General features: G+C 41.8%; 3 protein-coding genes across 5 annotated transcripts in view; 1 reads left to right on the top strand and 2 right to left on the bottom strand.

Annotated features, from left to right (window-relative positions):
* Positions 1 to 213: 213 nt before the first annotated feature.
* On the bottom strand, positions 214 to 5,221 carry glod4 (glyoxalase domain containing 4). The gene is made up of 9 exons (XM_058413262.1): positions 5,062 to 5,221; positions 4,874 to 4,923; positions 4,492 to 4,612; positions 4,162 to 4,306; positions 3,393 to 3,529; positions 2,766 to 2,852; positions 2,533 to 2,646; positions 1,868 to 1,954; positions 214 to 1,389 (listed from the first exon to the last, which is right to left on the bottom strand). The coding sequence occupies exons 1-9, from the start codon at positions 5,149 to 5,151 to the stop codon at positions 1,324 to 1,326; spliced, it is 897 nt and encodes a 298-aa protein (XP_058269245.1). The 5' UTR covers positions 5,152 to 5,221; the 3' UTR covers positions 214 to 1,323.
* Positions 5,222 to 5,448: 227 nt separating this feature from the next.
* Positions 5,449 to 12,823, top strand: mrm3a (mitochondrial rRNA methyltransferase 3a). Of its 3 annotated transcripts, none has more exons than XM_058413257.1 (4): positions 5,449 to 5,968; positions 7,240 to 7,484; positions 10,552 to 10,719; positions 10,798 to 12,823. In XM_058413257.1, exons 1-4 carry the CDS (start codon positions 5,574 to 5,576, stop codon positions 11,322 to 11,324), a joined length of 1,335 nt encoding a protein of 444 aa, XP_058269240.1. In that variant the 5' UTR covers positions 5,449 to 5,573; the 3' UTR covers positions 11,325 to 12,823. The 3 variants fall into 3 exon arrangements, with proteins under 3 accessions (XP_058269240.1, XP_058269241.1, XP_058269243.1); XM_058413258.1 differs by having other exon boundaries at positions 5,833 to 5,968; positions 7,244 to 7,484; XM_058413260.1 differs by lacking the exon at positions 5,449 to 5,968 and adding an exon at positions 8,782 to 8,918 and having other exon boundaries at positions 7,353 to 7,484.
* Positions 12,824 to 12,959: 136 nt separating this feature from the next.
* The window catches only part of nxn (nucleoredoxin), a 68,892-nt gene continuing 64,882 nt past the window's right edge, over positions 12,960 to 16,969 (bottom strand). Inside the window, exon 8 of the mRNA XM_058413261.1 lies at positions 12,960 to 13,466. Within this exon, the coding sequence (XP_058269244.1) occupies positions 13,284 to 13,466 (183 nt within the window). The 3' untranslated portion in view covers positions 12,960 to 13,283. The remainder of the gene's footprint in view (positions 13,467 to 16,969) is intronic.

Raw genomic sequence — 16,969 nt, 5'->3', positions numbered from 1 at the left:
TTATAGAAGGCAAAATAACATGCACAAATGTTCCCAATAATCATAATAATAAAAATAGCCAGTGTTTGTATAATACTTTATGTATGCATGCTGTTCTAGGGAAAATAACATATTTTGAGACTCAGCATAAAGTGAAATTACTTTTAACACCCCAACATTGTTTAACAATAACAGTATGTCCCAAAGTGTTTTATTCCCCTTTTACCACAGAAATGTGTCAACAATGATATTTGTTTTATTTCTTAATAAAGGGTACATCAATGACATGCATAATGAGAAACATTTAACATTTCCTCTAATCCCTTTTATTATAACAGCTATAATGAGTCATTTCTCCTGCCTCTTTTTTCCTTTGTCTTGTAAAGTGAAAACTGTTGCAGAGTGCTTGCACTGAAGACTTCTTCCATAAATGCTGTGTAAACATCTCCAAACGGAAATCTTCACCATATCAACATTTACAGATTTCTCCTTGTTGAATAGCGCATGCTTTATTAATTCAGTTTAATATTAGTGATATATTATGCGGGCACGTCCTCCATACGAGTCCCTGTGAATTAGCTGTTACTATAGAAATGCTAACGTTTTAGAAGGTGGGCATAAACCTGTGATCTCACTGCCATTGTGGTCAGAGTCGCTGTTACAGAAAACTAATCCCCACCTTCTAACCAATCGGATTTGAGAAGTGAGCAAGAGCTATAAGATGATATTATTATTATTTTCTTATTATTAAATCCATATTCTGTGTGTGTGTAATGGGTTTTCCCCCTCCGAGTGTCACTGCTGTGTGGAGAACAGTCCACTAGTAAGGACTGGAGGATGGACTAATACACATATAAGGTGCACCAGAAGCTTGATACACTCAGACCAGCATGTGTGCACACGCGCACACACACAATCATCTCAGAGTAACTGCTGCTGTGTGTGAATGGTCCACTACACAAACAACATGTAAATGTATGCAAACTTGCCCGTATAATTGGCTTACCTTCTGAAAAGGCCTGTGAGTGTAGCTACTGAGTGTATATTAATACTTCAGCTTCCTCTCACAATGAGTACACTTTAAAATTTGTAATCAGGGTGCAAAATTTATTCAAGCCAGCAGAACAAGTGTTTTGAGATTTTAGCACTTTATATTTTTTTATATTTCTAGAATAATTTTATGAACAAATCAAACTTAAATCTCCGTGTGGACATGATGCTTCTAATCAACCCAAACATATAAAGCCAGACAAACAAATATATTACAATGAACTGAAAAGGAGAAATAAACCATTCATTTGCTATTATGACTTTCCTGCAGAAAATAAAAGACTCTGAAAGCCTTCATGCTGATGCTTTCTGCTTTTTGTGTTTCGCAAACCATTCGTCACTCTTATCAGCAGCCATGGCCTGAGAAAGAAACAAAAGATACGATTAAAAAGCACAAATAAACCACTTGCATCCTCTCTTCTTCTTTGGGCTTTTCCCTTCAGGGGTCTCCACAGTGAATCATCTCTCTCCACCTATCCCTATCTTCTGCATCCTCAACACTTTCACCCACTAGCTTCATATCCTCATTTATTCCATCCATATACCTCCTCTTTGTCCTTCCTCTTTGCCTCCTGCCTGGCAGCTCCATGTCCAACATTCTCCTACCAATATACTCACTCTCCCTCCTCTGAACATGTCCAAACCATCTTAATCTGGCCGCCCTAACTTCGTCCCCCAAACGTCCAACATGATGTACTCGTTCCTAATCCTGTCTAAACATGTCACTCTCAAAGAGAACCTCAACATCTTCAGTTCTGCTACCTCCAGCTCTGACTCCCGTCTCTTCCCCAGTAAAGCTGCATCCTCTCTGAAGCTGAATATTTAAAGGATGGAGTACCTTATCAAGCAGTTCATTTCCACTGGGGTCAAAGGCAGATAGCTGGCGAAAAGCTTCATCTCCCACAAAGCAGATCTCATGTCCATCCTATGTGAAATGCAAAACATTATTTACATGCTATACAGTTTAATTTATATACTTTGAGAAGGTCTGTGAATCACACTTACTTGAATTCAATTCACTTCACACAATGGAAATTGTCTCAGAAATATAAACAGTTTAAAATTAAAATTTATATTCATCCCCAGTGAGCAAGCCCAAGGAAATGGTAGCATGGAATGGTGGCATTTCTCTCCTGAAGTGCTATCTATGGGGACATGTTTGTACAAAAACATGATATGGTTTCTTTTAGGGCCCTTTAAAAATGTTTCTATGGCAGGTTCATGTAGCCATTGTAAGCCATGTACACACTTAAACATGTGAGTATCTTTCATATCGATCAATTACAGAGTATTCAGTCGCCTGGAATTGGATGAATGACCATTAAATTCCGGTCAGCTGAAGTTTTTATTTGCTTTGTACTGCATTATACCTGACCTTACAGACTAACATTAAAGGCATCTTTAAGTCTTCTTGCCCGTTTTTCTTACTTGCTCCAACACTAATATTTTTTGATCCTCTCAGTGAAAATGGACACTTCGCAAATGGTGTTTGCAAAGACTCACAGGATCAGCCAGGATGACCACTTCCACAGTGGCCTTCCCCGGAGTGTCCAGGCTGACGAGGGGCGTGAGGATCTTCTGGTTTTCCTTTTTAATCAGAGCCTCAATTTCAGGTAACTGGAGAAATGGAACAGATAGATGACTTACAATAACAGTAAAGCAGCAGTGACCAATGTTTTTACTCCTGAGGCAGGAGGCACATTAGTTCTGTTTAACAGATTAGTCCGATCTATCACCTGCTCTCGCGGGCAAGAGAATGCAATCCTGCCAAAAGCAGTTGCATGATCCACAGGAGCCCTGATATCCTGTAGCTCCAGTTTACACTGGAAACCAATACAAAGGTGCTGTTAAAACATATGCTTTGCCAAGTCTCAGTATAACAGTTTATTTCCATTAATTAGTTCCAGAAATGTCTGTATGCAAAATGTCTTCAGTCTTGAACACATTTATTTTAAAGACAGGTTCATCTATTTATCTCCTTAATTTGTCATGAAATAACATTGAAACAGGCCATATATGGACATCAGTTAATTGCCCAATTATCTTCAAGTCTATAAAACTGAAGGGACTAATTCTTAAACAATTAATGCAATGTTTTTGGTAAAGAATTAAGCTGAAAGTCTACACATATTGATTGCTTCATTTCAGTTTGTCACTGTCCAAATACTTATGGACCAGAGTGTAGATCTTTAGGAACAGGGTCGTTCTGACTTTATGGCCTGGTATACGTCTTGTCCATATTTAACTAGAAACACCGATCACATGACATTTGGTCGTTAAAAGGGAATACTTGTGTCTCATGTTTCATTGTGTATTTTATAAATGAGATAATCACAGAGAGAAAGTGGTCTTTCTGATCCAACCTGACTGTCTGAGAATCCCATTAGTACACTTTTCTTCTCCTCACTTTTCTCCATCACTTTCATCCCCAGCAGCGAGGACCAGTAGTGTACAGAACGCTGCAGGTCCGACACGGCCAAGGTGATTTTCTGAACCGGGTCTATTCCAGACCCCCAGAAGAAAATCAGAGAAATATTATCATTAGACAAGTGGCCCAAAACAGAAAAATCATTTCACTGGACAAAATGAAGGGCAGCATCGTGGCTTAGTGGTAAGCAGTGTTGCCACACAGCAAGAAGGTCCTAGGTTCGAACAGGCAGGGGCGTTTCTGTGTGGAGTTTGCATGTTCTCCCCGTGCCGTTTGGGTTTACTCTGTGTACTCCGGTTTCCTCCCACAGTCCAAAAACATGTACATTAGGTTGGTTGGTCATTCTAAATTGCCCATAGGAGTGAGTGTGAGTGTATGTGGTTGTCTGTCTATATGTGGTCCTGTGATGGACTGGTGACCTGTCCAGGGTGTACCCCTGCCTTTCACCCAATGTGTGCTGGGATAGGCTCCAGCAGATCCCCATGACCCTAATTAGGAATAAAGCATGTATAGAAAATGGATGGGTGAATTCTGGTTGCATGAAATTAATAGGAAACACTAAAATGCATGTGCTCTGGATGGATGCACCATCTTCGATAACCTACTACTACTATTTGACAATATTATACTTAAATACATCAATAAATTGAATACAACTTTCACAAATTCACTTCCAGTTGCTGACGAGATCTCATCACACATACCACAGTCTGGCTGATCTTTATCCAGCAGGTAGAATGGATATCCCCCAGGAGCTTCTGCCAAGTACAGAGCTTCCCCAACCTCCTTAAGAGGCCAGCCTATCTTTCTGGCATTACTGACAGCTTGACTCGACTGTATGGTGAAACCCTGTGCAAGAATAACGGATATTAGAAGTATATCCTGCGCTAAATGGAATCATATACCAACTACTCTGCTACTCTGTCGTGTTTAGAATATGTTCTTACATCCAGATCCAAAAACAGAAGAAGAAAACAGCTGTATCATTAACGGCTATTCTTACATAGAGAGATTAAGAGGAACTATAAATGTACCAAAAAGTCATTGCCAAGTCTGTATTCTCCCACTCCATAATTGTAGGTCAGCTCTGCTACAAAGTGATCATCCTCTGGACCGAAGCCCACCATGGTTTTACTCCATTTTCCATCATAAGGTCTGGAATGGAGAAAACAAACCAAAACAAAAACACTCAAAAACTGCTCAAGTTACATCACCGCATACACACTGGGGTGATTTCCTGCCGCAGAATTTTTAGGGAACTGGGGTGTTTTAATGTTAATAATGTGCAGACAAGCAGGGTTAATAATGTGCATTAATGTGTAAGCTTAATAATGTTCAAAGGTCCCTTCCTTATCATTTGCTCTTAATGTGGATCAGTCAACCCAGTCCTAAGTGCAATAACAGCCCATTACTCACCCATTACACGTTGCCTTACAGCCCTCCTCAAATTCCTCATGGCGTAAAATCTGTACATTAGAATTAGGATCATTTGAGATGGTTAAACATTTACTTCAGTAAGTACACAATACGAGGTAAAGTGATCTTGACATATACCACGACACAGTCAGACTTCACATGTGAATTTCAGAAACACACTGACTTACCTTCATACCGAGGACATCCCTGTAAAAGACAGCTGTCTTGCTCCTGTCTCCGACTTTAAAAACGAAATGCAGAGCCCTTCTGAGCGCCATCACTGCACTTCACTGCGTCTTTCTAGGATCGATTAATCAGTCTGGCCATACATCAGTTCCCGGCAATCGATTATAATTGACTTCGTTGTCATACGCAGCGCGAATGTTTAGATTTTATTTTTAACCTCACAATTAGAAAATTTGTGCAAAACCTGTCACAATAAAACAAATAAGATAAAGTTAAATAAATATCAACGAACGCTATTAATCCGCTTAACTTTATGAAGGTTTTTATTAAAGTGCATTTTATTGAAGCAAATGGTTGAACACTGAAAAATATTATAAAACATATAAACATATTATGGGGGGAAGATAACTGACAGTTGTAACATAAAAAAAAATCAAATGATTATTTGGGAGACGCTATTTATCAGTCTTTAGTACCGCCCAATAGCTGTGACGTCATCCCAAAGGCAACGGACATGGCGGCGCTCATCAGCGGCGTGAGTCGGGAGCTCATGATCATTACTGAACGGAGGTCATGGCGATTGGGAGGCTTTAAAAGCGTCTTTGTAAACACGAGAAGATTTATCCGAGGTCTCAGGAGGAGACCCGTAGCAGTTCTTTATCCCGGTGATGAGCGCGAGACTCTCATTAAACCACGTGAGCAAAGCAAGCAGCGCGAGCATGACCCTAAGACACAGAAGAAGCATTCCAACAAGACCGATGGATGGAGACTTAAAGATAAACCCACTGGGCCAGGGATGGGGAAGTCTAGTGGAAATCTGCCCAGGGTGGCAGTTGAGAGTTGTAGTGTGAGGGGGCAGCTGGGCGGCCTGCGGTTCGACAGAGCTCTTCCTGGAGACCAGAGACTTGCGTGAGTGTAATCCTGTCTCATTTCATCCCCACACCCTCCCTCTGGCTACTCTTTTCTTAGTAAGGACGTGTTCCCTGCGAATCAGTGCAAACCTTTTCATTTTCTGACCTGTTAGTCTTTAGACAGAGACGAATTCAAATGAATAGAAATAAAGCTTTTGAAAGATGCACGCGCATTGCAGTGCAGCATAACATTCATACAGGGATGCTTAATGTATGTGTCACTGCACATTTAATTTACGAATCATGGAAATAGATTTGATTTAAAGAATGCAATGCGAAGTAATATTGCAGTTTAACAGTTTTAGCCATAGTTAGGCAAAGAAGAACAGTCAGAATATCAGAAACTTTGCAAATTTAGTGAAAAATGGCAATGAGCAAAAAAAGTATCTGGCCCATCACTAGTCCTTATCTGGGGAGGTCTGAGATTTTCCAGTTATTTGGAACAGCCTGAAATCAAACCCCATTCCAAATAACTTTTCTAGCTTTATTTACAATGTTGGTCTTACAAACCAATGAAAGAAAAAACACAACAGTTCTGCAAATTAATAAAAAAACAAAAAACTAGAATAACAGGGTTGGAAAAGTCATCAGTCCCTTGATTTAATACTCAATAGAGCCACCTCTTGCTTTAATCACAGACATCAGTCTTTTTAGATATGACTGTACTAGCTTTGCACACCTACAAAGTTCAACTACATTAAATTTACCGAATATGTTTACACTTGCAGTTCTACTCTTACTTCTCTATTCTTTATTTTGCTTACTACACAGTTAATTTGGCAAGTTTGAAGAATCTTTCAACTTTTTAGTTTTGTAACTGTTAAAGCACAGATAGATAGATAGATAGATAGATAGATAGATAGATAGATAGATAGATAGATAGATATCCATCCATCCATCCATCCATCCATTCCAGGTATAAAGTCACATACTATACTAGTATATTAGTACACTAAAAGTAATTGAACATTTATGAATAAAAAAGAATAAATATTTATAAATATATTCATTTTCTTTTCTAGTTTAAAATATCTTGACCAAATTGCACTAGAATTTCTTTTCCTTATCTACTCTAATCTAATATACTCTAATTTAATCTATCTTCTTTTATCCATTTAATAAAATCCTCTTGCCTTCTTCTGAAAGCAGTGACAGGGCTGACAGGCCAGACTGGTGAAAAAGAAACAAGCCTCAAAAGAAGTTGTAAATCTACATCACAGCTCGGTATTTGTTATTCCAGCTGTGAAACTCCTGTCTCCTGTTTTTCAGAAAGATGGTGAGCATCGCCCGCTCCAGGGCGTTTCGTGAGCAGGAGGGTAAAGTGCTGCTGGAGGGGAAGCGTCTGATCTGCGACGCCGTGGCTGCTGGAGCGTCTCCTCAGACGCTGTTCTTCAGCAGAGTGGAGCGCCTCCGAGAGCTTCCTCTGGACAAATTGGGTCAGGCGTCTCTGGTCAAAGTCAAATTTGAGGACCTCAGAGTCTGGTCCGATCTGGTTGCTCCACAGGGGGTTATCGGTGAGTAGCCACATGATGTTGGACTTTCTCTTGTAGAGTTCTTGGTATCTTGTTGTGGCTCCATGACTGTGGTTTAAAGTTATTTCATGTGCTCAAGCCATGGCATCCCTATGCAGAAACTGCTGACCATACACCGCGTGCCATGTGGACATGAGGTAACTCGGTTTATACCGCAGTGCTAAGTGTCTGATTGGATGATCCTACATGCACATGGCTAAAGATACATGAGATTACTCTGGAAAAGAACCAGTCAGAAACCATGGGTATGGCTTAAGACTGATTTAATATGAACAGTTTTGTACTCAAAGTCTCATTTATTAAACAGCTGATCAGGTCAACAAAATAGACTTCACATTACGACTAGAATGAATCTCCTGGTTGCACTTGTTCACCATAGAGTACACAGTTACTGAAGGGAAGTTTATTAATTATTATTTTTTGATCACACTTTCTGGTGTTTAGTAAAGTACAAGCCTGGATCCTCTCAATGTGTCTTCCTCCTTCCTTTTTCCTCACCACCACCACCACCACACCTCTGGCTTGCTCAAGAGGTTTGGTTGATTCAGAACACTAACACATTCCTAATTATAAAAAGGTGTGTAAACTTATGCAACCAGGTTATTGTTCCCCTAAAATGATTCTTATTGTTTTCCCACTTAAACATATTGGTTGCAATTTTACAGAAAAGTTGGAAAAGGCTCTGATATGATTTTTTTAAAATCTTGGTTTCATTTTTTTTTTCTACACAACAAAAACCTGCCCTTTTAACTGGGGTGTGTAGACTTTTTATATCCAGTGTATATCATGAATATATATTTCTGTAAAGCTGCTCTGCTTCAAAGCACTACACAAAATAAAACTGAACTGATTTATTAGGAGGTGTTGATTCACTTTCTCTAACAAGCTGTTAGAATTTGGCTGTAAATTGAAATCACATAATTATGTTCCAATATTTTTAACTATTGTTGCTATAGAAACAGCTCAGAGGCATGAGCAAGGCAGATACGTCACCATAATGTAAGGCTAATAACTAACAGAAATGTAAAACTGTTGATATGGTGAAAGAGATGGAGAGCATCTGAGAGATGAGTGATTTTTCTCCACAGGAGGATTTTCCAAAACATTAAAAGTTTCAAATTATTAATGAATACTACTATTTATAGGCATGAGAGGAACAAAACACTTCAGGACCTGATCTTATAGAACAATAATCAAGTTCAAGTGTAGCCGCTGTGTGGCTTGTTTTCAACCTGCCTTAACCACCCCACTGCTGTGTTCCTCCACTGGCTTCCTGTAGCTGCAGGCATCAGATTCAAAACACTGAATGAAGAATGGACCAGATCTATCTTACCTCAAAGCTCTTATTACTCCTCACACTGTACCTCACTCCCTCAGATCTACTAGCACTGCTCCCACCATCTCTCAGGGTTAGAGGTAGGTCTACATCTAGACTCTTCTCTGTTCTGGTACCAAGGTGGTGGAATAAACTTCTCCTAGGTGTCTGAACAGCCAGGGATGAAGACCCACCTCTTCCTGAAACACTAGCTTTTTTGTTCCCTGTTTGCTTTATGTATTGTATGTAAATCCCAACACAGTTTTTAGGCTGATGGTATCCTAAGTCTGTGATTTATTGAACCAGTGTTGATGTTTTCATTGATAGAGACCTCAAAGCACTCGTGTACATCACTCTGGATAAGAGCATCTGTTAAATGCCAGGAATATAAATGTACATGTAAATCCAGGTTGGAAACAGGAAAAATACTGACACAGTAAAATTGACTTTAATTTCCAGCTTTAGGGTAACCAAGCCCAATAAAATCAATTAGAATTATTCATTAAAATATTTCTTTGATCTTTATTTAATATTAATTTGCCTACTTTCTGAGTAGTCACTTATAAAACTGGCTTTGTATCCCATAAACCAGAAAGTGAACACAGTCTGAATCCCAAGTGACCTCCTGTTCAGTGCACATGCTCAGCTCACTATGTGACATTCTTTAGTCTGTGTGTTGGATCATTGAACAGTATTTTAGATTCAGCTGCATGAACAGCAGGACTAATGAACTCTTGACATGTGTCTCTCTGTCTCTGCCACTAGGTGGTGGAGGAATCATGTTTTCAGTTTTCTGTCTGTCCTGCTGAAAAATATTCTTAATATACACTGATCAGGTAGAACATTGTGAGCAGTGAGAGGTGAAGTGAATAAAACTGATGATCATCTCATCATGGCGCCTGTTAGTGGGTGGGATATATTAGGCAGCAAGTAAACATTTTGTCCTCAAAGTTGATGTGTTAGAAGCAGGAAAAATGGACAAGCGTAAGGATTTGAGTGAGTTTGACCAAAAGGGCCAAATTGTGATGGCTAGACCACTGGATCAGAGCATGGTGGTGTTCCCGGTCTGCAGTGGTCACTATCTTTCAAAGGTAGCCTATAAGTCCTTTAAGTCCTCCATGGAGGCCTCACCTTGCAACTTAGAGTTCTTAAAGGATCTGCTGCTAACATCTTGGTGCCAGATACCACAGCACACCTTCAGGGATCTAGTGGAGTCCATGCCTCGACTGGTCAGGGCTGTTTTGCCAGCAAAATATTGGGACCAACACAATATTAGGCAGGTGGTCATAATGTTATGCCTATCTTAAGAAGGCATGGTTGAATGTTTGTAGAGTCACTATGGCTGGCAGGTGAACTGACCTGATTGTGGAATTTATCCAAACAGAGACGTCAATGAGGTCAGATGTCTGAAATAGTTTTGCTTCAGTAGCTTCCTTCCTGGTTGAAGTATATTTTAGTATTTGTAGTAAGAAGGAGGACTAGAGATTTTGGCAGCAGAGTGATTAAACAAATAAGATCTGAATAAGATCTGCCCACATTCATTTTCATTCAGTATTCAGAATATAGCAAGATGATAAATAGATTTGAAGTGTGTTCATGTAAATATGAAGGGGAAAAAAGATGTGGAATTTGTTGCCAGACCTATGCGACTTTTGAGTTGAATTTCATGTAGATGATGTCTTTGTGAGACTCATTCCTTCCTAAATATCTTCTTTGCATCTCCCTCTTTTCTAGCCATATTCACAAAGCCAGACGAATCTCGGCTCACGTTCCCCAAACATCTTCGTCTCCAGTCCGTCCCGCTGTTCCTGATCTGCGATAATGTGCGAGACCCGGGAAGCCTGGGCACCATCCTGCGCTGTGCCGCGGCAGCCGGCTGCGATCGTGTCCTCCTCACTCAAGGTATCTCAGGGTGCGTTTAGTCTCAAAAAACACTTTCATAACCGTGTCCTGAGCTCACTTCCTGTCCTCTCATCACAGGCTGTGTGGATCCTTGGGAGCCAAAGGTTCTGCGTGCCGCAATGGGAGCCCATTTCCGTCTGCCCATATTCTCTGGTTTGGACTGGGACACCGTTTCAGGGCACTTACCGAAGACAGTGACCGTCCACGTCGCCGATGAAGGAAGCGGGAATGTGAGGAGGCGTGACGCAGAGGTTCAGCAGCTTGGAGAGACTTGCAGTAATTCCGTGTTGGAGGAGTACACGGAGTCAGACTCTGATGAATCTGATGATGAACTGGCTCCTCCATGCCTGGAGCAGAAGGTGTATCATGAGCACTGGGCACAGAGAAACACCGCTCTAGTGATTAGTGGTGAGACACGCGGACCGAGCTCGGAGGCTCTCCAGCTGGCCGAGGAAACGGACGGTTCTAAACTGGTCGTTCCTCTGGCTAAAGGAGTCGAGCGTCTGAATTCAGCCATGACGGCTAGCATCCTGTTATTTGAAGGGCGAAGGCAGCTGATGAAATTTGCGCAGAAAGCAAGAAGAGGAAAATCCTTCACCCACTGATTAGTACTTCTCTCATACAGCTCTAATGTTAAAGGCTCTCTCTGACATTCCTGTGATTTATTTTTCATTCTTTCTTCTTTACTAACAGCACTTTATCCTGGACAGAATCTCAGAGTCCTGAGAGCGAGCCGTGGACACACTCTGGAATACCTGCTAGTCCATACAGGGCACCATGTACACACACACTCCCTCTTACATGCACCCCTCTCTCTCTCACACACACACTCCCTCTTACATGCACCCCTCTCTCTCTCACACACACACTCCCTCTTACATGCACCCCTCTCTCTCTCACACACACACTCCCTCTTACATGCACCCCTCTCTCTCTCACACACACACTCCCTCTTACATGCACCCCTCTCTCTCTCACACACACACTCCCTCTTACATGCACCCCTCTCTCTCACACACACTCACTATCTCGCTCACACACAAAGTCTCTCCTCTTTCTCTCTCCCTCACACACACACACACACACACTCTCTCTCACCCTCTCTCACTCTCTCTCACCCTCTCTCACCCTCTCTCTCCCACCCTCTCTCACCTACCAGCCTGGAAACCCGAACACACACTGAAGCCCTGTAAGAATCCAACATGGCCATGGAGTGAACATGCAAAACTCCACACAAACAGTGTTGGGTTTTAATTCTCAGTTTCAGTGAGAGTAATTCATGGCTCAGTTATTACATCTTTGGGCTACTGATGGGGAGGTTGTTATAATCTCAGCACCAGCAAGCTGTTGGGTCCTTGAGCAAAATCGTTCAACTGCTCATTTGGATTCTGTCTCGGTTACAAGCCACTTTTGGCATCTGGTGAATTGAGCACATGTAAACTCTCCCTCACTTTCAGTAAGCGCTTTATCCTGGTTTATCCCCAGCGGAGCCAGAGACTATCCCATAAACCCTGGGCATGAGGCATGGAGGGGACACTACATATATACACACACACACACACGCACACCATTTAGCATCGCCAATCCACCACCAGGCATGAGCAGTGGGAGTATTGTGCCAGCATGCAATCTGTACACTTTCTACACTGTGTAACAATAGCGTGATTCACATGTTGAACATTTTAACATGAACTCACTGATGCCAAATGTCAGAATGAACCTTAAAATTCCTGCTCTCTGTGTCCAGGAAAGTAATTTTATGATCATTATAACTGTATTACATCACTGTGGTGGGAAAAAAATGTATAAGAAATGTGGGAGAAATTCTGTTCCCGATGTTGAGGATTGCGTTTAAGAGGAGACGAGACGAGACACAGGACCGAGACGGTCAGTTTTAATGGCCAGGGCTCAGCAGAAACACAATGAAGGAAAGACAGAAGCTGTACACTAATAAATGCCTACATTTTAGTACGGAAAAGTTGTTAAATGCTATTCTGTGCCTTCAGAATTGGACTGGTTTCTTGTTTTTTTTGGACCTTCAGAGAAAATGTGACAAAAGGAAAATTTTTCGTTATAGCCATCTTATGCAGTCGGCTTTTCTCCTTTCAGAGACGTGTGTGTCCATGAACGTGTTATAATCAGCACCTATAAGGACAAAAAGTGCAGCCTTGAAACGCAGGTCCTGTGTTCCTCAATAAACACACCTGGATTTTCTTACTGAAAGCAGTGGAAATAAAAGCCATGTTTTAGTCGTTTTTAATAAAATAAAACGAGTGTTCTAAATCCGAGTGTCCTGCAGCTGTAGGGTTTCATCTACATTCTGAGCTCTGACATGTACTGCAACAAGAGAAAACTCTTTTTACCATCCAGGCTGTAAATATGCAAGGCACCACAGGAGGAGAGAGGAAACAACCCCGGGGATGTGGGGGTTAGTGTCTGTTTTAAAAAACAAAACAAAAAAAAAAAACGAGTCAGTACAAAGTGAAGCATCTCAGAGTCCCACAGGAGGAGAGGGAGGGAAGTGGAAGTCACGGGGCTGATGGGAGATGTCCAATTGTCCAGCTTTATATTGGTTCCGGTTTGAGCTTCTCGGCTAGAAAGTCACTGACAAACTGCTCCACCACGGCCGGCGTGATCTCCTCCACGTCTTTGACGTACTTGGCCCGGGCTGACATGTCCAGGATGGTGAGCAGTGGCGCCGCCTCAGGCAGGTTGGTGTAATCGCGCAGAGAGTCGCTCATGTCATCCTGTGGGGAATAAATACAAACCATCACCATCGACATGTGTGCAAAACACCACAAGATCCACTTTACATGAAAAGGCTGAAAATTTAGAAGTATCACATATAAGTGGGTGATTGAAGAAACTATACTTAACCAGCTTGATATAAATCTACAATTTAAAGCTTTTAATCTTATTTTCTATACCTGTTCTGTCTCGACTCAAAGCCCTGCTGGTTTTTCCATACAGTTTTAATGCATGGCCATGGATTTTGTGCCAAATCCACCTGTAACATCTAGCGATGATCACTGCAACTGAATGATGCCTCTTCCTTTGAAGCAACTTTTAGGGCTTTGATAAGCAACAATCAAAGGAGTTTTTGTGGCCAGAACTTTAAAGCATGAAAGGCTCAGCAGTGAGGAGTCACACAGGGCTCAGTGTTATCTCTCATTAGATCCTGCATGGCAGTTAGGAGACGTTTCTGCTTTCTTCTCTCTCTGCCCCCAGCAGGAGAAAACAGGAGGAGGTAAAAAAACACGGCTCCCCTCCGAGCGGGATCTAACGGCCTACTGAGCAGAAAGGGGGAAAAAACCCAAACAAACAGAGATGCAGCACACTGGATGCAAGCTGTGTGTGTGTGTGAGAGAGAAAGAGATTGAACACATTGTATTAAACCCTGTTTAATGACTCCAAATGCACATCCTGCAATCCTAAACCGAATTCATACACTATACACCAAATTATGTGGACACCTGACAGTCACATCCATGCATGCTGTTTGAACATCCCTTTCCAGATGTGGTCTCCTTAACCGTTATAATGCACTCCACTCTTCTGGGAAGGTTTTCCACTAGGAGTGTGTCTGTGGGGATTTGTGATCATTCAGCATTAGTTAGATCAGACACTGATGGTCTGGGGTGTTCCAGTTCATCCCAAAGTTGTTCAGTGAGGTTGAAGGTGTCAGGGATCTTGTGCAGGACACTCCAGATTTTCCTCTCCAAATTTGGAAAAACATGTTTTCATGTTGCTCACTTTGTGCACAGGGGCACTGTCATGCTGGAGCACGGTCCGGTGAAGGGAAAAAGAAATTGTAAAGCAAACAATCTGGGGAAGAACCGCATGAGAGATGTGTGTGATGATCAGGTGTACTGATAACAAACCTTTGGTCATATATATTGGAATTTCACACCAAATCATCTTTAAGCTTATTGTCTCACATTCACAATAGAAATTGGAGATTTTCCCTTTATCAGAAACAGAAGGGTGTGAACATTCCTAGAAAGCTCTGACTTCACACAAAATCACAATCTCTCACGCATTTCATCACTCCTGGATGTCTGGAAATTTCATATTGAAATCGTTATATTTCAGACAGCCACTAGGTGGCGGTAAAATAAAAGCCTGGACAATACAAAAAAAAAAAAAAAAAATGTCAGCTTGTCCAATTCCAGCTCTGACTTCATTCCAATGAAACCATGAGCTAGTCCACGTAGCAGTAAATGCATTAAACCACACAATCAGATCTCAGGCCTCTGAAAGAACTACTTTACCCTTTTGCTACCTAAAAAGGACAAAAATGTGAGCACAGAGTCGGTGACATGATTTTTTTTTGACTGCTCACAGATGGATCAGGCACACTTTTGTTTAGACAGCAAGACCAAACGAGCGACCAGCCTCGCTGCTGACCTACAAAATTCATTTTCGAATGCTTACAAATCTCTTGACATGTTTGTTACAATAACAACAGAGAGAGAGCGCAGTGGAAAATAATCGGGCCATGCAGCGGTGATGATTGCACACTTCCTGTAATCTGGCAGCGAGAGAAGAAACAGCATCAGGCAGGAGGGAAGCCTTGACATTACTCATAATCGCTTCCTTTTCCAGTCCAGATGGAGACTATTGTCCTCTTGGAGGCTGAGACTGAAACACTGGAACTCGCATGTGAGCACTGGAGTGCAAAATAAAAATCAGAGTCAGAAAATCTTGGACAAGCTCTGATAAAGTCAGAGGAGACACTCTGAAAGCTGAGGCTCGGCAGAAGAAGCATGAAATCTTGTCTTGGGCTTCCCGCCTCCCTGATAGGAGGAGATTACATCTCTCAGCCTGCTTTTCTCCACTGAGCCGTATGTCTCCTCTCTGCAAGGCCGCTGTGCATGTATAAACTGCTTTGGAGAAAAACACCCACACTGCCACGCTGACTGTCGCAGAGATCTGTGGCTGTGTGCTGTCTGTCTCATAACCAGATAAAGGCCAATGCATTCGTTTTCTGGAATCGTATCAGCCACACAATGTGAAGTCTCCTCTGCTTACTGTAGCTTTCTAAACAACCTGGACATGAACCCATGTTCACCCAGATCAAGGCTGGCTTCAGTATATATACAGTATACACACACACACAGAGATGGGTAACTGATTAAAGGAAAAACCCAACAGAAATCTGTTGGACCATCACGAGTCCACATTAGACAGGGTTCTGCAATGCAATGCCATCATCAAAACACCAAGGGAATGCCTTCCGGCACTTATCCCTGTAGTAAAGTTCCAGAGCCGTGTAGAAGTTTGATACCAGAAGCTCTGACATGAATTCGTATAAAATGATAATTTTATACGAATGCGGTTCTGATGTGTTATCTGTTTGTGAAGGGACACTCATTTAATTCGAGTCTGACGATGAGTCTGTTCCTGAGCAATTGTTAATGTGGTGAAATGATCAGATGTTTATTGTACAGAGTCTGCAGGGTCAGGTGTGGATCATTTCCTTGCTGTGTTTTATTTCTTACATATACTGTAACATCATGTATGTGTGTGTGTTTAGCGGAAGGTATAGGTAAATACATAAATACACACACACACACACACACACACATATACACACTACTCACAAAAAGTTAAGGATATTCGGCTTTCGGGTGAAATTTCAGGAGGCACCTAAAATGCACTATAACCTTTACAGGTGAACTTAATTTGACCTTCTCTACACTTTTGAATGCACATGTCCAACTGTTCAGTGTTTCAGTACTTTTTGCAGAACTTGCTGTTCTCTAACAAGGTGCTTAACGGCAAAATGAGCTTAGAGTGTCACAGAGTGTCATCAGCAGGTTGCGACAGAGATACAGAGAGACTGGAAGAGTCACAGAAAGGCATAGAAGTGGATGTCCTTTGGCCACATCCCACGTTGATGACCGCTTCATTGTGAACAGTGCCCTGTGGAACCCTGTGGATGATGAATGCCACTCAACTCCAGGCACATTTAAGGGAGGTGAGAGACACCCAAGTGTCATGTCAGACCATTCGAAACCTGCAAGGGTACCTGACCACACAGTCTGGGCAGGTGTGTCTAACTCAATACAGAACTGCCCTACATCTTGTGAATGGTACAGTGACAAGCCAGTACTACCTGAATAACATCATTAGTCCAGTCATTGTGCCCCTGCATGAACAACACAGGCCTAATTTCATCTTCATGGACGACAATGCTCCAGGTCATCGAGGTCGCATCATTATGGAACGGCTGCTGGAGGCTGGGGTA

The sequence above is a fragment of the Hemibagrus wyckioides genome, linkage group LG17, assembly GCF_019097595.1.
Source record: "Hemibagrus wyckioides isolate EC202008001 linkage group LG17, SWU_Hwy_1.0, whole genome shotgun sequence".
In the NCBI taxonomy this organism is placed as follows: Eukaryota; Metazoa; Chordata; class Actinopteri; order Siluriformes; family Bagridae; genus Hemibagrus; species Hemibagrus wyckioides.
This window is presented reverse-complemented; position numbering and strand designations above follow the sequence as displayed.

What these genes read in the sequence shown, in the direction of transcription:
- glod4 (XM_058413262.1), bottom strand. Translation starts at nt 5,151, where the DNA reads ATGGCGCTCAGAAGGGCTCTGCATTTCGTTTTTAAAGTCGGAGACAGG. An exon ending in GGGATGTCCTCGGTATGAAG is followed by an intron (nt 4,924 to 5,061) that starts GTAAGTCAGTGT and finishes TCTAATGTACAG; the next exon opens with ATTTTACGCCATGAGGAATT. An exon ending in TCTCTTGCCCGCGAGAGCAG is followed by an intron (nt 2,647 to 2,765) that starts GTGATAGATCGG and finishes CCATTTCTCCAG; the next exon opens with TTACCTGAAATTGAGGCTCT.
- mrm3a (XM_058413257.1), top strand. Translation starts at nt 5,574, where the DNA reads ATGGCGGCGCTCATCAGCGGCGTGAGTCGGGAGCTCATGATCATTACT. An exon ending in TGCTCCACAGGGGGTTATCG is followed by an intron (nt 7,485 to 10,551) that starts GTGAGTAGCCAC and finishes CCTCTTTTCTAG; the next exon opens with CCATATTCACAAAGCCAGAC. An exon ending in TCGTGTCCTCCTCACTCAAG is followed by an intron (nt 10,720 to 10,797) that starts GTATCTCAGGGT and finishes CTCTCATCACAG; the next exon opens with GCTGTGTGGATCCTTGGGAG.